This window comes from Hemitrygon akajei, chromosome 28 (genome assembly GCF_048418815.1).
Source record: "Hemitrygon akajei chromosome 28, sHemAka1.3, whole genome shotgun sequence".
NCBI classification, from domain to species: Eukaryota; Metazoa; Chordata; class Chondrichthyes; order Myliobatiformes; family Dasyatidae; genus Hemitrygon; species Hemitrygon akajei.
In genome coordinates this window covers 33,750,512-33,773,432 of record NC_133151.1, presented here as the reverse complement: position 1 = coordinate 33,773,432, position 22,921 = coordinate 33,750,512, and the positions used below count along the sequence as shown (strand labels likewise).

Genomic DNA, 22,921 nt, shown 5'->3' with positions numbered 1-22,921 from the left:
CCATGCTGTGTGGTAGTGGTGTTACGGACAGAAAGTTAGAGCAGATGAATGTGTGGCTGAGGAGCTGGTGCAGGGACAGGGATTCAGGATTCCAGAACATTGGAACCTCTTCTGGTCCAGAGGTGACATTTACAAGGGGGATAGTTTGCACCTTCACTGGAGGGGGGTCAGTATCATGGGGTTTATTGCTGCTCCCTGAGAGGGTTGAAATGAGATTGACGGGGATGTGAACCAGAACACCAGTCACTGAATGGAGAGATTGAAGCTAAGTTTGATGCTTAACACTGTAAGGATTAATTTTGAGACAAATACACATCTGACATGAGTTTGTTTAAAGACCAGCTGCACAGTGTTTCAGGGCCAGTTTGTTCCAGTCAGAGGGAGGGTCAAGGATGGCAAGTTTCAGGAACCTTGGATGATGAGAGAAGAAGTAAATTTTGTCAATGAAGAGTGAGAAGCATATGTAAGGCTTAGGAAGCTGGAATCAAACAGGGTGATTGAGGACTATATTTAAAAAACAGAAGGGAACTCAAGAACATTTAGAGAGCTGGAAACAGTAATGAAAAATCTCTGGCGAGTAGGATTAAAGATAATCCCATTGCATTCTGTACATTCATTGTGCTGAAAAGGATACCCAGGGGTGCACTTTGGGAGATCCAACATTAAGGGTGGGTACACAGTTAATGGTAGGAACATGAATAGTATTGGCAAAGAGAAGGATGTTGAGATTGACTGTGAGCACAGGTTGTCAGGGAGGAAAAGTCGGTGTATGGCATGTTTGCCTTCATCAGACAAGGCATTGAGTTCAAGCACCAGGATATAATGTTACAGGTTTACAAAATGCTGGTTAGGCCACAGTGAGGGTATAGCGTTCAGTTCTGGTCACCTCATTATGGGAAGCATGTGGAGGTTCTGGAGCAGGGGCAGAGGTGGTTTACCAGGATGTCTAGAGGAGGTGTGTGGTGAGGAGAAGCTGGACATGCTGGAATCTTTTCATGTGATGGCATTGGCTCAGGAGAAATTTTATAGAAGATTATAAAAATCTGCTTGTCATAGTTAGTGTAGACAGCCAGTAATATTTTTCACAGGAGTGAAATGTCTTCTACTAGAAGGCATGTGTTTAAGGTCAGAGGAAGAAAGTGAAGGAAAGAGAGTAATGTGGACTTGGAATGCACTGTCAGGGGTGGTGGCAGAGGCAGAGAGCACAGGGGAATGAATGCTCTCATGGATTGTATTATAGGACATCAAACAGTCAGCAGGAATAAGAGGACTCAATAGGGTTGTAATAGAGGGACATTACAAATTACATCATGTTGACTGGGACGGCTGGAGTGCTGGTGAGTGACTGAGTGACTGAGGAGCTGGTGCAGGGAAAGTGTTTCAGGATACTGGATCATTGGAACCTCTTCTGCTCCAGAGGTGCCATTTACAAGGACAGTCTAATATTTTTCACAGGGGTGAAATGTCTTCTACTAGAAAGCATGTATTTAAGATCGGAGGAAGAAAGTGAAGAAAGCAGTTGTGGGGACTTGGAATACACTGTCAGGGGTGATGGCAGAGGCAGAGAGCACAGGGGTATTCAGGGAAGTATTAGACAGACACAGGAATTTGTAAATAAGTGACTGGTACTACGGTGCTGAAGTACTCGATCCATTCACCCTGCACAATCCAAAGTCTGTTCTCAGAGCGACCCACCACCTCACAGAGGGAGCCTCTCGGGAGATCTGACCAAACTGACCGTTTCTTTCGCAAACTGTTCATTTATATTCAGAGGCCGGGGTGGACAAGTTTCTTTTTCCACTAAATACCGTCAGTTTCACAGGGTAAATGTACCTTTGTAGACTCTATAGCCGTACCGCGGAGAGCATTCTGACAGGCTGCATCTCTGTCTGGTATGGAGGGGCTACTGCACAGGACCGAAAGAAGCTGCTGATAGTACCCAGGACATCTTTAGGGAGCGGTGTCACATAAACTTCATTAATTTGCAGTATTTCTGTTTTTGAACATTAAAAAAAATCTATTCAATATACTTGTGTATTTGTTATGTTTTATTTACTATTATTTTTTCTCTCTCTAGATTATGTATTCCATTGAACTGCTGCTGCTAAATTAACAAATTTCACGTCACATGCCGGTGATAATAAACCTGATTTTGAAATGAAAGACGCAAATATTATTTTCTGTGAGGCGATGGGAATCGCTCATGAAGCAACGAACGGGCGATGTTCCCGCCTGCTGCAAACCGGAACGGTCCGGGGTAAAACCGTAATGTGGAACCCAGACAACGCGGTTTTAGGTGATCAAGAGCGGAGTCGTTCAGTGGTCGGAGATTAAATTCACCCTCCCGGGGCTGACTCCGGAAGTTAACTTCACGACCCTGCGCCCAGTGATCCGCTGACACTCCGCAAGGGGAGAGAACTCCATTCAGCCGGCTGAGAGGAGAAAATGAGTCGGGACTGAAGCGAACCGGTTTCTGTGCAGAGTTATATCGGTTTACCTCCCGGAAGAAACATGTCGTAACTGTGACAGATACAGGATATCAAACGGACGGAAATCACCCGCTGTTCAGCCCTTTCATGGACATTGTGAGCGGCTCTGAAAAGAGCCTTTGGGGGAACAGGTTCAGCTTACGTCGCTTCACTTACTGGCAGCGCCGGTTTTCTTGGGCAACAGGACGGCCTGGATGTTGGGTAACACTCCGCCCTGAGCGATAGTCACCCCTCCCAGCAGCTTGTTCAGCTCCTCGTCGTTACGGACGGCCAGCTGCAGGTGTCGGGGGATGATGCGGGTCTTCTTATTGTCCCGGGCCGCGTTACCGGCCAATTCGAGGATTTCGGCCGTCAGATACTCGAGCACAGCAGCCAGATAGACCGGGGCTCCGGCACCCACCCGCTCAGCATAGTTGCCCTTTCTCAGGAGTCTGTGAACACGGCCGACTGGGAACTGCAGTCCAGCCCGAGACGAGCGAGATTTGGCCTTGGACCGAGCTTTGCCAGCGCCGCCTTTTCCACGTCCAGACATTTCCACAGTCACAGCAACCGCTAACTTCAAAAGAGGATAAACGAATGTTCACCCCGCCCCAACTCGCCCTTTTTATACCTTCTTTGAGAATAGAAACTGATGTTTGTGATTGGTGTGATCCTGCTTATTCTCATTGGTGAAGAGAAACGTCCCAATCGAAGAACTGCCTTAATCACCAATCAGCAGTCTATAAAAGCAGAAGCGCGGATAGTAACCGTCTCCTCCCCAAAGTGCCCTGAAATTTGGAAGAAGCCCGCCAAAAATCAAACTATTATTTAAATATAATTTGAAATTAAATAATTCCAGACCTGTTTTAAGATTGGGTACTGCATTTCCCTCTGTTACTGAAACAGGGCCCATTTAATACAACTGTAGTTGATATTGGAGTGTCTGGGAACTCAATTCTCTAATTCCTTTCAACCCTTTCAAAACTGTGTGCAGTTTTGGTCCCCTAATCTGAGGAAAGACATTCTTGCCATAGAGGGAGTACAAAGAAGGTTCACCAGATTGATTCCTGGGATGGCAGGACTTTCATTTGAAGAAAGACTGGATCGACTGGGCTTATACTCGCTGGAATTTAGAAGATTGAGGGGGGATCTTATTGAACGTATAAAATTCTAAAGGGATTGGACAGGAAGATGGTTCCCGATATTGGGGAAGTACAGAACAAGGGGTCAGAGTTTAAGGATAAAGGTGAAGCCTTTTAGGACCGAGATGAGGAGAAACTTCTTCAAATAGAGAGTGGTGAATCTGTGGAATTCTCTGCCACAGGAAACCGTTGAGGCCGGTTCATTGGCTATCTTTCAGAGGGAGTTAGATATGGCCCTTGTGGCTAAAGGGATCAGGAGATATGGAGAGAAAGCAGGTACAGGGTTCTGAGTTGGATGATCAGCTATGATCATACTGACTGGCAGTACAGGCTTGGAGGGCCGAATGGCCTACTCCTGCACCTATTTTCTATGTTTCCATGAACTGAATAAAACTGACCCTCAGCTTCTGCCCGCGGTCGGTCACTGTGTGAACGTTATCAGGTTATGGACAAACGGCTCTTCTCAAACTGAACAGCGTCTAGTCTGCAATTTTAAAAAGTTGTTCTATGAAAGAGTCATGAGGTCTTTCAGGCTTGTGTTAAAATGAGATTCGGGTGTTACCCAATTGCAACCAATAAACTCCTGAAGCCAGAAATAAAGCAACAACGGCAGCAATCCTCTGCTTAGCATGGATACCGAGTGGGATGGACTGATGGGGAGGGGGAGGTAACGACTCCTTGTCAGTGCAGTGGGAGGTTATTCCAACCGTGACTTAGCTGTTGTAAAAGTCACCAGACATAAAATATGTAAAATTTATTATCTAAATGGTAGTACAACTCTCTCATTGAAATTCTGAGTGGCTCTTAAAAGAGCCGTTGTGTTTTCGATCATCTCACTGGAGAGCTTTACTTGGAGCTGGTGTACTTGGTCACTGCCTTTGTCCCTTCGGACACGGCGTGCTTGGCCAGCTCCCCGGGCAGCAGCAGGCGAACGGCGGTCTGGATCTCCCGGGATGTGATGGTTGACCGCTTGTTTTCGTGGGCCAAGCGGGAAGCCTCGGCCCCGATTCGCTCGAAGATATCGTTGACGAATGAGTTCATGATGCTCATGGCCTTGGAGGAGATGCCAGTATCGGGGTGAACCTGCTTTGTCTCTCTCCACTGCCCATTGTCGTTTTGGGTAACACCGTGGACTGGGAACTGGCGCTGATCGCTGGGAGTTGCCATTGTTGGGTATTTCGGCAGGAAGGAAATCGAAAATACAAAATGGACCATAAAGTACAGGCGCAGTATTTGGCCATTCAACCTATCGTATCTGGTAGAAAAGCAGATGGAATGAGAAAAACACACACTTGATAATATGAAACGTTTATGTAATGAAAAATGGCAGCAGGAGATTGAAAGTCATCATGAGGGACCCATTTCTGAGGGTGAAAGTCATTTATTGTCATATGCAACTGGCTTACAGCAGATTCAAAGACGCACCGTATCGGAGACACAACATTCACAGAATAAAAACATACTCTACAGAATTATAAAGAGGTAACGGAATTTCAACAAGAGCCCATTGCATTGTAAAGTGGTGCTACTGAGGTGGTGATGAGGGTTGTCCATGTTTGTTAAACAACAGAATGTCTGTACCCGTCTGTCTCTGGTAGAGTGTGAAAGTGTGGGTTCATTCTGTATCTGTCAGTCTCTGGTACAGTGAGAGAGTGTGGGTTCATTCTGTACCTGTCAGTCTCTCGTACAGTGTGAGAGTGCGGGGTTCATTCTGTACCCGTCACTGTCTGGTACAGTGTGGCAGTTGGACTTCACACTGTATCTTCCAATTTCTCATGCAGTGTAAATGTATTAAGTTCTTTCAGATTCAGTCTTACTTTTGAACTCTGATGAAATCAAGTTTGCTTCTTAAATAAAATCATACAATGCGATGAGGCCACACTTAGCTTGGAAAAACATTTTCTATCTGTGTAGCTTCCAAACTGATAGCATGAACATCAAGTTCTTGCATGTCTGGTAATGCCCCCCCTCACCAATTCCCCTCCCCTTTTTCTTCTCTCACCTTGCCCACCCATCACCTCCCCCGTGTGCTCCTCCCCTCTTTTCTTTCTTCCATGGCCTTCTCTCTCTTTCACCAATCTTCCCAGCTCTTTACTTCAGTCCTCCCTTTCAAGATTCACCCATCACCTTGTTTTCTCTCTCCCTTATTCCCACCTTTTAACTCTACTCCTCATCTTTTTGTCTCCAGTCTTGCCGAATGTTTTTGGACCGAAACATTGACTGTATTTTTTTGTCCTACAGATGCTGCCTGGCCTGCTGAGTACCTTAAGCATTTTGTGTGTGTTGCTTGGATTTCCAGCAACTGCAGATTTTCTCTTGTTTGTGACACAATGTTGTATATTGGCATCTCAGGGATGATGTATCTGGTTACATTGAACTACTCTGAATGGACTTTGCAGCAGAGCATCCAGAGCAACAAGACCAGACCATTGAATCCAACTCTGGGCTTGTGATAAATATGTAACTTCCCTCGAGTCTCTGTGTGGGACGGTTTGAATGGTGTGTGTTGTTACGAAGGATGAACAACTGTGATGGGCAGAAGGGTGCAAAATCGCCCATGCCCCCCCCCCCCCCCTTTGGAGAATCACAAATCGCTACTATTTCAATGATGTTATCAAGGAAAGCTGCCAGGGCAGTTGTTATTGATAACAGCTCATGAAAGAGAATGAGAGAGAGAGACACAGCTAAGATGGAATGTCTCCTACTGACAAAAGCCATTGATTTACTGCTATTGTCTTGTGGAGAAGGATTGTTTACTTGGTACTGTTCTTTTCATTGAAACCCCTCAGGGGGCAACCAGAGTGGGCTGGTTTGATGGGTTACATCATACCAACCTGATTGACACCTGAGACCCCGTGAGTGGGGATAAAAGTGAGGTCTGGGGTAACACCCCTCGGACGCACCAGGAGAAACGCTAGTGAGCATCAGAACCCCATGAGACAGGGTGGGAGACCGGAGACCGAACGAAGGGTCAGTAAATTTTAACTCACAGTGTTTTGTAGCGAGACCGGTGGGGGCTTGTGTGTGTGTCCACCCTTGCCTGGGTGATGAGTCCACCACGGAAGAACGGTCTAGCTAAAGGACGGAGGGGTCATACATTAATGGCCACAACAACAACGCATCGACGGATCAAAATCGTAAAGGAAGGTTGGCAAGATAATAGCTGTTACTGTTCACACGTTTTGTCTCTCTCTCTCTCCAACAATTGAAACACAGCGACAAACAACTACCGCAACCTGCATGAACTGAATGGAACTTTATATTTCCATCTGACAATTCATTATCCCCTAGACAACGATAGAGCTTGTTTCATTAGGTTTAGTATTGCTAACGCATATTCTCTGTATATTCGCATTGATATTATTTTGTATATTTTTGCTAATAAATATTGTTGAAAATAGTATCACCAGACTCGAACGGACACTTCTATCTTTGCTGGTAAGACACCCAGTTACGGGGTACATAACAGTATCATGTTGGAATTGAGAATGATTTTGACTGTAGATATGTAACCAGTGTGTCCACAGTGATCAGTGATGGGGACTCTGTCTGATCAGATTTAAATACACACGGGCTGATCAGATCACTGATGACATGAATGTTGGTGCAGTTGTGGGTGGTGAGGAAGGTTGTCAAATGGACAGAACTGACATTGAAAGGAAATAAACTGCTATAAGGATCAGAGAGGGGGAGCAGTGAGAGGACTGGTGGGGGGATGGGGTGTCTGTGTAGATTAATGTAATGGGTGGAAACATGCAGAATTAACAACCACCAATATTGAGTTGTGTTTCTCTTTAAAAGGCTGGACAGATGTTATGATGTAATTACGTCATTTTTTTTTAAACCGTGCTTTGTTTCTGTGTTTGGAGGATAATAAATGAGTTGTTACTGTCGTCCCTAAACATAAAATGCCTCATGCCATTTTATTTGTAAAAACCCACAATAACATACTGGATACCAGTAGCATTCACACCACAAGAATACCGCAGTGTCAATCTGCAACGAGAAAGCCTGATCACATTCTCTTCAGGTTCAATGGCATTGCTGACTCTGAATTTACCACCGTCAAATGACAACAAATGTGTGTTCTTAGTAGGTCTGTGGGAGATACCCAGGATGTGAAGCTGTACTAATGGAGAGAGACAAACTGAGCCAAGTCACAGCTTGATGAAGGGCAGAGAGGAAAACAGAGAATCTGATGTTGTGTCCTTCTGCCTGAACTATTCCCAGTTAGAAGTGTTGATCCTCCAAATTGTGTTCAGCCTCACTGTAACAGTGTGACATCAGACATCAACGAAAAAACTAAATAATCTCAGCTGAAATGTTGTCTTTCACCTGTTGGTCTTTTTTGCAAACATTTTACAGGGTAGAAAAGGCAAAGAATTTATGTCCGAGAATCTCAAACACAACAGTGTGTCTGTACTCGTGTTTGTCAGTTCTCCAACATTCGAATGCTACTAATCATTGAATGTGAAGGAGGAGATGGTTGAGAAGACTGCCCACCAGTCTAAGCAAGGAGAACCCCAATACATGGACATGTCCTTGATCTGGCCTGATAAATGGCCACAGCGTTGATACCGGTGAGCTGACATTCACTGCCTCTCATTTTGCAAGGGATTCACCAAGCCACTGAACCTGCAGATACACCAGCCAGTTCACACCGGGAGAGGCCATTCACTTGCTCCGTGTGTGGGATGGGATTCATTCAGTCACATGAGCTCTTACACCATCAGCCGGGTCAGACCGGTGAGCAGCTAGACTTGGCTCAGTTGTCTCTGTCTCTCAGTATAGCTTCACACCTGTTCCAAGTGTGGGAGGAGATTCACTCAGTTCACCCATTTTGTGAGGCTCCAGCGAGTTTATAATACATAGAGGACCCACTTCGGTCTTGTGTCAGCAAAGAAATTTACTCAGTCATCCCACCTGCTGAAACACTGGCAACTTCACATCAGGGAGGAAGTTTAATAAAGCTCTAGGTGAACATTTTAACCATCATGATGATTGAATCTAGTTGGAAGTTCATGTGAGACTGTTAATATCAGATTCTGCAGATATTGTGACTGAACCCTGGTCACTGAACATTGGAGGGTTTGTTCTGCTGATGTTAGTCTGAAACTACCCTGGCATTAATATTGTGGATCTGTGACAAATTAATCAGCTGTATTTCAAATCTTGTGTTGCAGGTTCTTCCTGCCTGTCACACAGCTAATGGACAGTAGAGAGGCCGCTCAGTCCATTTGGTACCTGCTTTTGTTCCTGTTCCACACCAGAGCTTTCAAATCCATCACTGCTGTTCACCTGTCACTCACCCTATAATATACAGGTTGCAACTGCTCAGCCTGTGACTGTAGAGGTTTACTTTGAATTAAATCTATAACTTTCTGGAAACTGCAGAAGATGAATTCACTAGGGTTTTGTCCCAAATAGTCTTCATTCCTCACAGCTCTGGACCAAGGATGACGTCTTGTGTGGTTAAAATCTTCCTGTTCTGCTCTATTCATTGTTTTGGGTCATTTTCACTGATTTTGAAGGGCTGTGCCTCACACAGCCGGGCTGTTGCAATACCATGCTCTCCTCTAAAGTATGAGCAGAATGGTGGTTAAATATTCGATGGAGCAGAAACAAGAGGGGTCTACACAAATGAGGGCTTTGGGACTCCAGATGTGATGAAGCCTTGAGTTTACGGGGTGTAGAAGGAAGGATTCAGACCAGGAGGATGAGGCTGCAAATGAAAGTTCAGAAACATTTGGGAACTGATTGACTGAAAAAAAGAGGTTTATGTTTGCAAAATGCTGGGGGGCTCATCTATGGAGAGGAATAAATATTGAATATTATGGGCCAAGACATTTCATCCTATCTAGACTGTTTATTCCTCTGCTGAGATGCTGCCTGACCTGCTGAGTTCCTGCAGTACTTTGTGTGTGTTACTTTGCAGTTTATTCTCAGCATCTGCTGAACCTCGAGTTTCATATCTGCATTTCTAAGTCAGTGGGACTTTGACAGTTGTCATACAAAATGCCCGTTGTCATTGAGTAACAGGAGAAAATCTGCAGATGCTCGAAATCCAAGGAACACACACAAAATGCTGAAAAAACAATGAGGAGTAAATTTTAAAGGTGGGAGAGGGGAGCGAGAAACACAAAGTGATAGGTGGAACTGGGAGGGGGACAGATGAAGTCAAGAGCTGGGAAGTTGAGTGGTGAAAGAGATACAGGGCTGGAGAAGATGGAGTCTGATAAGAGAACAGAAGGCCATGGGAGAAAGAAGATTGGGGAGGAACACTCGAGGGAGGTGATGGGCAGGTAACAAAAGTGAAAAGGGGATGGGGAATGATGATGGAGGGGAGGCATGACCAGAAGATGAAGAAATCAATGTTCATGCCATCAGATCGGAGGCTACCCAGGCGGAATACAAGGTGTTGTTCCTCCTACCTGAGTGTGGCCTCATTGGGACAGTATAGGAGGTCATGGATTGACATTTCCATTGATTATATTGTTTGTGGAAGATTGCTGTGTTGAAGTAGATGCTGAGTTTTCTGCATAAAAACATTGACTGCTTTTGGGACATGTGGCGTTGAACCAGCACCTGCCCCCTCAAATTAATCGAGTATATTAACAACAGCACGTCACCTCCCTTTTCCAAAATATAATTCAACCATTCTATTACCATAAATTCCATAACTTTACACAAATGGGACATCAGTGATATTGGTCTATAACTAGAAGTATCCAACAGGGGTTTCCCAGGTTTTAGAATAGACAGTACAATTGCCATTTTCCATGAGGAGGGAAAATGGCCTGGAAGTCCAAGTATGAATCAAAAGTGTAATATTATCTCAAAACAGTTGTTGGCCATACATTTAAACATGCAATAACATGTATCATCCATTCCTGGAGCCGTCTGACCTGTACTATTAATAGCTTTCTTAAATTCACACAAAGGAAACTCTACATCACTATCCTTGCTACAGCTGGTTTCCAATACATTAAGGTATTCTGTTAAAAGCTTATCCCTACATTGTTTAGTCTCTTAACCAATTTTGATTATGAATTGCAACAAATGACCAAGCCAGTACTCAACCTTCTCTCTTTCAGGAACAATTGTATGAACTTCTTCAATCAATACTGGGAACACTGTGAATCCTGCACTCCCGTTTTCATAATCATTCCCCAAACATCTCCAAGTTTAATAGTCCTTCCAATACTATCACAATATGACCTCCATTAAATCTTTTTCACAACCTTCATTACTTTCCTCACCACAGCCTGTGACCTGTTACACTTAATATGATCACTCGGAGAGTGATACAGTACTTCCTAACTTTCTCTCAATAATTGTCTCCGCACACTCCTCCGTCCACCATGGTACAGCCTTTCTTCTATTAATGCACTTTTTAATATGAATCTCATCCACCCCAGTTTGATGAATAACGTGATGTTTCTTTGCAGAAATCCACATCATACTCACCATTCAGCTCATACAGATGCTCACCACATAAATCATTAAAACTTCTCCCAATTTGCTTTACTAAAGTTCCACCTCCTAAAAATGCCCTCCTGTCCCTGATATAAATCCAAACCCAAGCTTACAAATATAGGGAAATTGTCACTTCCTAATGCTTCAGATCTCCCATGACATCTCACAACTCACTCCAATGTTCAAAACTAAAGTTACATTTACAGTATTTTCATAACTATCGTGCACATAAAATCTTGTTCCTCTCCCACCATTAAGACACACGAGATGTGAAATATCTAAAACTCCTCTACAATCAAACCATCACCATCATTCTGAGAACAGACAGTTTACTAACTATTTGTTAAAATCCCCACACCATATGACCCTTAGTGAGCTAAGGGTCTCCAACTTAAACTCTCCAACAAATCCATCAAAAACTTTCCACAATGGTTATAATAATATACCACTTTAAAGCCCCTACCTGTGGAAGAACATATGTCTTCAAATGCCTCATACATTTCATTTACATACAAAACTTTAAGCCCTCTCATTATGAAACTTGCAACACAACGCCTAATTACAATATAATCTTGGAAAGAAGAACTTAAATGTGGTAGCAACCAGGTTTCCTGAATACATACAACATCAGATAGATTTGATTTTTTTTCAGAAATTAACTTGAGGTCTTGACCATGAGAAATCAGGCTTCTGGAAAGTGCCCTTCTTATAGAGTTTGGGGGAATGTATTGGGATGCTAATGATTGGTAAATCTGTGACTAATCTGATTGGAAAGAGCAAATACTCCAATCAGGGAACTACTTTATTCACCAATCAAGAGATAGCAACGACAGAAGCGCGAAAAATAACCGTCTAACCGCCAAAATAAACTGAAAATTGCAAAACACCGCCAAAAACGCCTTGGTTGCTAAAATTAAACCACGACAGGTTTGTTTGTCAACCTTTTACCCACGTTACTGAAGTCCGAAATATTTAAACCAAGTATAGTTAATATTGCGATGGTGTCCGGTAATTTAGTTCACCGACTTCCGTCAATTGATAAATGATTAGAATAAAACCGATTGTCAGAGTCTGTTCGCAGTCGGTCATTGTGTAAACGCAAGTCAGTTTACCATCGGGTCGCCCTTCAGAAAGTGGGCTTCAGAAATACTCTGAACGAACCGTGACAGTGTTCGGCACTCGCGTTGGAATGGGGTCAAGAGAAGTAACCAAAATGGGACAAAACTTAATGAACCGCATTCCCCGCAGTAACTAAACCAGAAACAATTAGTGTTCGGGAAATTTGATGACCTAGAAGTAACAACGGGGAAGGGGTGCGTAACGATTCCGTGTCTGTGCAGAGGGCAGGAATTAACAGAGAAATCGGAATTACACTGAAAAGTGGACAGCAAGTTCTGAGTAACGGAAATAAGATTCTGAATGAGCGCATCAACAAGAAATTTACAAATTTACCTCAATTCCATGTCTCAACATTGAATAACCCTTTAAATGAAACCGTGAGTGGCTCTTAAAAGAGCCTTTGATTTTCGGGTTTGTTTTGTCTTTACTTGGAGCTGGTGTACTTGGTCACCGCCTTTGTCCCTTCGGACACGGCGTGCTTGGCCAGCTCCCCGGGCAGCAGCAGGCGCACGGCGGTCTGGATCTCCCGGGAGCTGATGGTCGACCGCTTGTTGTAATGGGCCAGGCGGGAAGCCTCACCCGCGATGCGCTCGAAAATATCGTTCACGAATGAATTCATGATGCTCATGGCCTTGGAGGAGATGCCGGTGTCGGGGTGAACCTGCTTCATCACTTTGTAGATGTAGATGGCGTAACTCTCCTTCCTCGACCTCTTGCGCTTCTTGCCAGACTTGCTCGCCGGTTTGGACAAAGCTTTCTTGGCGCCCTTCTTGGGAGCGGGTTTCGGTGGATCAGGCATTTCCTCGTCGGTTTCAAACACAATAATAAGCAGAAGCTGTTTGGAGCGCGGATTAAATAGGCAGCGCCCAAAGTGGTATGTTAATGAAGATGGGATTGCTGAGCATTTCCATTGGCTGTTTGGAGAAAGGAATCACCAATCGGAATGCTGGGGGATGGGAAGCGGCGCCAATGTGTGGCGGTTACCGCTGTCGTTTAATGCGGGAGGAAGTACAGAAGGGCAGAGACAGGCGGGGGTGCGGGCTGCCATTGAAAAGGGAAACGCAAATTTCAAAAGTAGAATGCAGATAAAATCAGATGAAATATAGTAAAATTAAAGACTAAAACGTTTAGTTCATGACACAGGGCAGCAGAAGAGCGAAGGAGAGATTTGGACATTTCAATGTAAAGTTCAAATCGAGCTTATTTATGCCCAGGCGAAAGGAACATGGTCTTATGGACTCATTTAGTGACTAAAATTCTCCCGGACACTGTTGATCTCAGCTTTGACTCAACCCTGCACCTGAGGCTCCAGATTATTTATACAGGGAATACAGAAGTCCTTTGTGCTCAGATTAAAGACATGTCATTTCATTTCCACCCTGAATGCTTGTCACCTCACTCTGAGCAACAGACACAAAATGCTAGCGGAAGTCAGCAGGCCAGGCAGCATCTATGGAATAGAGTAACGAGCCGATGCTTCGGGCTGAGAATCATCACCAGGTCGAGAACTGATGGAAGGGTCTCGGCCCGAAGTGTCGACTGTTTACTCTTTTCCATAAAGGCTGCCTGTCCTGCTGAGTTCCCTATGCATTTTGTGTGTGTTGCTTTGGATCTCCAGCATCAGCAGATTCTCTCATGTTTGTGATTTATGCCTCATTCTGAGGGTATTTTCCTCAGTTATGGAGCTCTCATTCAGGGGAAAGATCCCCCTTGCCTACTGTCTGTCACATCCTGAAAGCATCTAACAGATTTCCTTGTTTTCTCATTAACTGCAGGGAATACAGACCCAGCCCACTCACTCTCCTCTCACATAACCAACCCTCCATCCCTGGAACCAGCCCAGTCAGTGTGGGGAACAGTCACTGCACTCCCTCTATTGCAGGGATATCCTTCCAGAGGAAGTGTGACCAAACCCGGAAACTACATTCAAGGTGTGCTCTCACCAGGGCCCTATAGAATCCCAGTGAGACATCTGTACCCCTCTTCTCCCTCCTCCTGGATCACAGGACAAAAACCTGTTTGCTCTCTCATTACCTGTAGTATCTGCATGTTAACTCAAGTGAGTTGATTACAACGACATCCAGGTCCCTCTGAACATCGCCTTGTGGAAATGACTCTCACAGTTTGTTCCTGGGAATGAGTGATCTCACATTTCCCCACATTCTGTTCCATCTGCCCCATCCTCAACCATTCACTCTCCTGTCGACATCCCCCAAACCTTCTCACTACTGACACTGTCCCTCCCGCTCTGCCACAGCAGCAGACGTAGTCACTGAGTTATGTAGCAGAGAAACAGGCCCTTCAGCCCAACACATCCATGCTGACCAAGTGGACAAACAAAACCATTGTCAGTTGCCTGCAGAGGCAATCTGCAGTTACACTGATTGTTGGGCCCCAATCGTATTGGCCCCCAATTACCACCGGGAGGTGCAGGAACGGAGACGTTTATGTTTATGGAGAGGTGCCAAGCAGGGTTGTCTTAGTGGGGGACTTTATTTTCCATAGAATTAATTAGATCTTTCTCAATACTGAGATGCACAAGATTTCTTCAGTGAATCTGAGGAGTGTTTGAAATATGATGTACAGAGCCCAACCAGAGAAGAGAACATATGGGAATTAGTTTAGGGAAATGAGCCAGACCTGGTGACAGCCAAGTGTCAGTGAACATTCTGGGAACAGTAATCGCAACTTGTTTTTTGGTTATGAGTAAGAATAAAATCAGATCTTGTATGAAGGTACTGAATTGCAGTAGGGCAAGTTAGGACAGAGTAAGACAGAAGTCAAGGGACATTGATTGGGAGAAGCCACTGTCAGACAAGTCCACATCTGACATGCGGGAGTTGTTTAAAGACCAGTAGCTCAGAGTTCAGGATCAGCATGTTCCTGTAAGGAGTAAGGACAAGGATAGTAAGGTAAAGGAACTTTGGATGAGTGGAAAGATCCTACATATAGTCAGAAGGATATGGAAGGTTTATGAAGCTAAAATCAGACTGGTTATCTTTGGAATATAAAGATAGCAGAGAAATGCTAAAGCAGGTGATAGGAAAGGCCAAATGGCACCACAAACTCTACTTGCAATGTATGACCAAAGATAATCCCAAGGCCATTTGATGTGAGATGCTGATGATGTTCTATAGGTCAGTTGTTGAGAGCGCCCTCTTCTTTGTGGTGGCGTGTTGGGGAGGAAGCATTAAGAAGAAGGACGCCTCACGTCTTAATAAGCTGATAAGGAAGGCGGGCTCTGTCGTGGGCAAAGTACTGGAGAGTTTAACATCGGTAGCTGAGCGAAGGGCGCTGAGTAGGCTACGGTCAATTATGGAAAACCCTGAACATCCTCTACATAGCACCATCCAGAGACAGAGAAGCAGTTTCAGCGACAGGTTACTGTCGATGCAATGCTCCTCAGACAGGATGAAGAGGTCAATACTCCCCAATGCCATTAGGCTTTACAATTCAACTGCCAGGACTTAAGAACTTTTTTTTTTTTAAAGCTATTATTAATGCTTTTTGAGTTAGTGATTTAGATGCATATCATATTATTACTGAGTTAAGTATTGTATGTAATGAGTTTTTGCTACAACAAGTGTATGGGACATTGGAAAAAATGTTGAATTTCCCCATGGGGATGAATAAAGTATCTATCTATCTATCTATCTATCTATCTACTCGAGATTAAAGGATGAGTGATGTGGATGAAGTCAGACCAAGTGGCTGAGGTAGGAAATGAGTATGTTGTGTCAATATTTACTGTGGAGAAGGAACTGAATGTGAATGAAAACAGAGTGGAGCATGCTAATGTGCAGAGACGTGTTGAGATTAAGGAGGAGGTTGTGCTGGGACATCTGAAAAGCAATAAGATGGATAAGACTCCAGAACCTGAAGGCATATATCCTACAATAGTGAAAGAAGCAAGTGAGCAGATTGCTGGGGATTTGACAAGGACAAGTGTGTCCTCGATCACAACATGTGAGGTCCCACAGTGCTGGTGTGCTGCAAATGTTACAGCTTTGATCAAGAAGGTAAATGACAAGAATCCAGGAGCTGCAGCTCCTTACGGACTGTGTTAGAGAACCGGAGATGCAGCTCGATGACTGTCGTCTGGTCAGGGAAAGTGTGGAGGGGATAGAGAGGAGCTATAGGCAGGTAGTCACTCTGGGGCCTGGGGAGACAGATAAGTGGGTAACATTCAGGAGAGGGTAGGGCAAGAGGTAGATGCTCATCCTGTGCATGTCCAATTTATCAAGGCCTTTCACCATTTAATTTCAATTAGGTCACCACTCATTTTCCTAAATTCCAGTGAAGACAGGCCCAAAGCCATTAAACACTCTTCATATGACAAGCTGTTTAATCCTGGAATCAATTTCGAAAACATTCTTTGTAACCCATCCAGCTCATGCTTCCTGAGATAAAGGGCCGAAAACAGCTCACAATACTCCAGTGAGACCACACCAGTACTTTATACAACACATTATTATGATTGGTGCAGATATTGTGGGCCAAAGGGCAGGTTGCCATCTGTTCCATATTGTGTACTGACGAATATGTTTGATCTAACAGCTATTGCAGGGACATGGTTACAGAGACTTGGGCTGCGAATTTGACATTCCTACCTGTTTAATGTTCCACATGGAATTGGCAGAATGGAAAGGAGCAGGGTGGATTTGTTCATAACGTGCTGGTGAAGGGGTGGATACAGTGCCATCAAAAGTATTCAGTTTCCTTTGGAGGTTTTCATGTTTATTGTTTTGGAACGTTGAATTTGGCTTTTTTGACACTGATCAACATAAAAGACTCTGTGGTGTCAAAGTGAAAACAGATCTCTACAGAGTGATCTAAATTAATTGCAAATATAAAACACAAAATAATTCAGTGCATTAGTATTCACCTCCTTCAATTCAGTAATTAGTTGATGCACCTTTGTCAGTAATTACAGTTGGCTCTGTGTGGATAGGTCTCTATCCGCTTTGCACATCTGGACACTGAAAATTTTCCCCATTTTTCTTTACAAAACTGCTGAAGCTCTGTCAGATTGCATGTGGTTCATGAGCGAACAGATCTTTTCAAGTCCAGCCACAAATTCTCAATTGGATTGAGGTCTGGACTCTGACTCGGCCACTCCTGGACATTAACTTTGTTTTGAGGCATTCCTGTGTAGCTTTGTTTTTATGCTTGTGGTGATTGTCTTGCTGGAAAACAAACCTTCTCCTAACTCACAGTTCACTTGCAGACTGCATTAGGTTTTCCTCCAGGATTTCCCTGCATTTTGCTGCATTCATTTTATCGTCTACTTTTATGAGCCTTCCAGGACCTGCTGTAGTGAAGCATTCCTACAGCATGATGCAGCCTCCAATGTACTTGATGGTAGGGATGGTGTGTTTTTGATGATGTGCAGTGTTTGACTTACACCAGACTTGGTGTTTAGTCAGATGGCCAAAAAGTTGAATTTTGGTTTCATCAGAACATGGGACATTTTTCCAGCAGGTTTCAGAGTCCCCCCTCAAGGTTTCTGACAAACTCCAGGTGAGATTTCATGAGAGTTTTTTTCCATCAGTGGCTTTCTCTTTGTCACTCTCACATAAAGCTGTGACAGTGAAACACCCAGGCAACAGTTGCTGTATGTTCAGTCTCTCCCATCTCAGCCACTGCGGCCTGTAACTTCTCCAGAGTTGTCACAGGTCGCTTGGTGGACTCCATTACTGGCCCCTTCTTGCACAGTCACTCAGTTTTTGAGGATGTCTTGCTCTTGGCAGATTTACAGCTCTGCCATGTTCTTTCTATTTCTGGATGAGTGTCTTAACTGTACTCCAAGGGTATTCAGTGACTTGAAATTTTTATAAATCTCCTGAATTGTGTTTTTCAATAACCGTTTTGCAGAGTTGCTTGGAGTGTTACTCTGACCTCATGGTGTAATTTCTCCCAGGCTACTGACGCACCAGCAGCTGGACCTTCCAGATATCGGTGTATTTTTACTACAGTCAATTGAAACACCTTGACTGCACACGGTGATCTCCATTTAACTGATTATGCAATTCCTAAAACCAATTGACTGCACCAGTATTGATCTGGTGAGTCATATTAAAGGGGGTGAATATGTAGACAGGCAAATATTTTGTGTTTTTTTTAATCTGTAATTAATTTAGAGCACTTTGTAAAGATCTGTTTTCACTTTGACAAAAAAAGTCTTTTTCCATTGATTAGTATCATAACAACCCAAATTCAATGCACTGTGCTTCAATACTGCAAAATAATAAAACATGAAAACTTCCAAGAGGCATGAATACTTTTCATAGGCACCTTACATGTGGGGATAGTGATTGGGAAAGGGGGAAGGGAAAGAAGACATGGGGAGGATATCAAAGAGAGATGAGAATAGAACTGTGATTGTCATGAGAGACTTAATCAGAAGCAGATTGGGATACCACTGCATCGAGTACATTTGCTCTGTGAGCTGCAACAACCACGACCTGCCATTGGCAGCCTATTCTAGTTCTGTTTCCTATTCCCATACCGACATATCGGTGCCTTACAGCTGTCTGAACCGGTGCCAGGGTGGGAATGGGGACAAGCTGTCACTTCCTATCAAATGCTGCCTCAAATTGCCTCTGTCAACCAAATCCAGCTCTTGGCTTTTACATATAGCTTAGCTACTAAGCCCGATGGAACTGTTTCTAGTGTGAGCGGAAGGTGCAAATGGGTTACTGGGATCATATAACCAACTGCTATAGGCAGATGGGGCGTCACCCATGGTTGGCAGCTCCTCTAGTGGAAGGAAAATTATGCTCTCAAACCCCCACTGGTTGTGGCTAGACCCATTCAAGGGGAAGGGGAAGGTTTTGGGAGTAAACTCCGAGGAAAAATCCAGAACTGGATTCCCTGTCAGTCTGATGTTCAATGCAGACGGGCAATCCTGTGACACCGCTGGTGCCTGACTGCATTGGTCTTTGTTGTTGCACTGGATTCATCAGCTGCATGGAGAGCAGGAGCCCCTGCATGGGCAACAGCTTGCTTTACGTATCGTATTACCCTGGCTTGCATATTGACTTTCACAGTGAGGGTACAATATCCATGGTTGACCCTAACCAGCGGGGGGCCATCACCAACATGTCTGTCCATGGCCTCCTCTCCTGCTACAATGAGGCCAAGTACAGGTTGAACATGCAACGCCTCACATTCCGACTGTGTTGCCTCCAATCTCAAAGGTGTGAACGTTGATTTCTTCAAATTCAGGAAATCTCTATCCTCTGTTTCTTGCCACACTCCACCTCAGTGCACTTTGCACTTAATGTCAGTAAGACAAAAGAGCTGACTGAAGGATGGGTAAGGCTAGGGAACATGAACCAATCCTCAGAGGGATCAGAAATGGAGAGAGGGAACAATTTCAAGTTCCTGGGTGTCAATATCTCTGAGGATCTAACCTTGTCGCAACATATCGATGCAGCAACAGTATAAAGAGAGCAAGACAGCGGAGATATTTCATCAGGAGTTTGAAGATATTTGGTTTGTCACTTTAAAACACTCAAAACCTGATACAGATGTATTTGATATATTGTTTGTTATTTCTGTTTCTGCACTATATTTAATCTACATAATATACATATCCATATAGACACATTCTATAATTTACTTATTCTTTCTATATTATCATGTCCTGCATTGAACTGCTGCTGCTAAATTAACAAATTTCCTGACTCCTGCCGGTGATAATAAACCTGATTCTGGTTCTGACTCTGAATTCATCCCCACAGACAGATGTGGCCAAAACATTGGGTATATTGAATGATGAGGTTCTTGATTGTGGGGCGGGGTAAGAGTGTTCGACAGGGTTAAGAGATCTGTCATGATCTCTTATTCCTAGCAGAATGGGGCAGCAGACAGGATGGGCCAAATGGCCTAATTCTGCTCCTGTGTCTTATGGTCCGATGGTCTAGGAGCAGCTGCAGGACATTTCAAAGGGAAGGTTGAGCAGCCGGACATCGTGGTGGACGGTGCACGTTGGTAATAGCAACATAGGGGGGAGGAGGGATGTGGTCCTGTGCAGTGAATTTAGAGAAATAGGACAGAAACTAAAAAGTAGTAAGCTCTATATTACTCCCAGTGACACGTGTTAGTGCAGGGAGATATAGACAGATACCACTGATGAATGTGTGGCTGACGAGCTGGTGCAGGGGACAAAGATTCAGTTTCATGGATCAATGGGGATAACTACTAGGAATGATTGACAGAAACTGTTCACTCCCTAGGGTCTTCATGGGAAGGAACAGTTTTCTCCCTCCTAAAACTGCAGGGAATAGTTTTAACGTGACAGGTTGGAGGTTTAAAGAGGATCTGAAGGGTGAGGAGATGGAGGTGGATAAAATTATGTGAGACATACAGAGGTGAGAGAGACAGAGACAGTTTCCTTTCATGTGGGTGTAAAACTAAAGGGAATAGTTTTAATGTGAGAGGTGGGAAATTTAAAGGGAGTTTGAAGAGAAAGTATTTCACACAGAGAATAGCTGGTATTCCAAGTGAGCCATCAGAGGAGGTGTTGGAGGCAGAAACACACAAAGTCTCTGGTCATGAACACTTCTCAGGAACATGTCATTACTGTGTTCATCCTGCCCTGGTTGATCTTCCAGGTGTTGAGTCCATTGTTGTTTTCCATCTGTATTAATGATCTCAATGAGAACGTGGTAAACTGGATCAGCAAGTTTGCAGATGACACCAATGTTTGGGGTGTGATGGACAGCAAAGGCAGCTAGCAAATCTTGATGTAGGATGTGGAGCAGGTGGCAAAATGAAAGAGGTTACAATCTGGAACACACTGCCTGAGTGGGGGTTTAGGCAGGTATTTAAGGACCATCTGGATGAGCATTTGAATGACCAGGGCAGGGTAGGAGACACCCAGATTAGGGGTGCAGTGGACAGTGAGGAATGGAGACAAATGTTGACATGGGATGTGGACAAGCTGGAAAAGCAGCAGATGGAACTTAACGCACAAAGTATGAGGTGTTTTTGAACATAGGCTTAACGTGAGAAATGTGTGGTTTAAAGAGGATCTGAGGGTTACAATCTGCAACACACAGCCTGTGGGGGTGGTGCATGCAGGTATTTAAGGACCATCTGGATGAGCATTTGAATCACCAAGGCAGGGTAGAAAACAGACCCAGGGCTGAGTTAGTGGAGACAGATTCTTGATGGTCAGTGTAGACATGCAGAAACCACTGACTGAAAGTGCAGTGGGAACCTGGAACACAGACATCAGGATGGACTTACCTAAAATGCTCAGAACCCAGGACGAGGAACAATACTTTTGTTACTGAACAAATGTATTAATGGTCACACAGTGAACCAAACCCCTCTAAAGGTGACCAAAATGCTCCCATTCCCTGTGCACTAGTAACAGTGCTTTATATGGGAAATTGGTGAAGTACTCTGGTTAATATTAGGAGAGATGGCTGACAGCTTCGTCACAGTGGGAGGGTACAGATATCTTCTCAGAGGATAAGGGGTTCAGTGGAAAAAGCTCACAGCTGAGAATGAAGGTAACAAACCCCACTGCAGTGGAGGACTGCTGTCGTCAGGGTTGTACAGTTCAGAAACAAACCCTCTGGCCCATCACATTTATGCTCCCCAACACGCACAGCTATACTAATCGCACTTTCCTGCATTAATTTCATATCCCTCCAGGCCTTGCTCACTGAAGTACCTGTGCACGTGTCTCTAATACTGTTACACAGTTCCCCCTGTATGTGGCATCACAGGTAGACAGGGCTGTGTGTTCTACCTGGCTTATCAGCCAAAGAACTGCCTCTCATTAGAATTGTACAAAACTGTTTGAAGACAGATTTAAAGGGGATCTGAAGGGTAAATATTTCACACAGAGAACATCCGGAATTAAATCCCAGAATAGAGTCAGTGATTTATACAGAACAGAAACCGTCCCTTCGGTAAAACTCATCCACACCGACCAAGTTGTCGACCTGAACTCGTCCCATCCGCCTGCATTAGGCCCGGGTCCCTCTCAACCTTTCCTATGCATATAACTGTGCAAATATGGTTTAAATATTGTACCTGAGGCAGAGAGCCGGTGCGGTGAGGCGCTGACAGACACTCACTGTTCCGTGGGCAGGAAGAGGAGAGACCGATTCCCACAGTGGAGCCGAAACCCCAACAAATAGAGACCGACTCCGACATCTCGAACTTTTCGCCCCGTCCCCGCCCTGGACTGTTTCCAGGGAAACGACATCGTTGACGATGTGACGTCAGCTCGTTGTGTTCTCTGACGATTAAATCACGTGATTGGGTGGGGCAAAAGCAGCTGTCAATCAGTGGAGCCACCAGAAAACATGCGATAATTATAAATAGAATCGGTATGGTGTGGGGGGATTTCCAGGAACGGCAATAGACGACGACAAGCAGCCAAACACGGCGGCGCGGCCATTACTTGATTAGCCTCATTCCCTGCAAGGATGTTTGTGTCACTCCAGTGTACAGTGGGCAAGCGGGTTTATAGTCCAGCTGATGTTGAAACTTGTTTAAATTTCTTACTGGGAGCACTGTGTGGAGTGATGACCCAAAGAACAGCTGCCTCCTATCTTTCAGCAGTCCTCCTCTTCAGATAGATGATGACAGGATCACTGTGGAGAGGGAATTTTCTATGCAATTCAACAGCAGCCACAATCCATGTTCTCCTTTGCAAGAGAAAAGGGATGCGGGGAGTGTGGAAGTTACAGC

General features: G+C 44.4%; 4 protein-coding genes across 4 annotated transcripts in view; 1 reads left to right on the top strand and 3 right to left on the bottom strand.

Annotated features, from left to right (window-relative positions):
• The window catches only part of LOC140717813 (histone H3), a 42,612-nt gene extending 34,766 nt beyond the window's left edge, over nucleotides 1–7,846 (top strand). The window contains exon 3 of the transcript XR_012096620.1: nucleotides 5,852–7,846. The gene's annotated coding sequence lies outside the window, so the exon portion shown is untranslated. The remainder of the gene's footprint in view (nucleotides 1–5,851) is intronic.
• LOC140717809 (uncharacterized) overlaps nucleotides 2,078–22,921 on the bottom strand; it is an 845,297-nt gene continuing 824,453 nt past the window's right edge. The window contains exon 3 of the mRNA XM_073031531.1: nucleotides 2,078–3,041. Coding sequence (XP_072887632.1) covers nucleotides 2,638–3,041 — 404 coding nt within the window. The 3' untranslated portion in view covers nucleotides 2,078–2,637. The remainder of the gene's footprint in view (nucleotides 3,042–22,921) is intronic.
• LOC140717815 (histone H2B-like) lies at nucleotides 4,432–22,382 on the bottom strand. The gene is made up of 2 exons (XM_073031537.1): nucleotides 22,259–22,382; nucleotides 4,432–4,865 (listed from the first exon to the last, which is right to left on the bottom strand). Exon 2 carries the CDS (start codon nucleotides 4,823–4,825, stop codon nucleotides 4,457–4,459), a length of 369 nt encoding a protein of 122 aa, XP_072887638.1. The 5' UTR covers nucleotides 4,826–4,865; nucleotides 22,259–22,382; the 3' UTR covers nucleotides 4,432–4,456.
• LOC140717551 (histone H2B-like) lies at nucleotides 12,311–13,668 on the bottom strand. Its single transcript, XM_073031126.1, has one exon. The coding sequence runs from the start codon at nucleotides 13,002–13,004 to the stop codon at nucleotides 12,630–12,632; it is 375 nt and encodes a 124-aa protein (XP_072887227.1). The 5' UTR covers nucleotides 13,005–13,668; the 3' UTR covers nucleotides 12,311–12,629.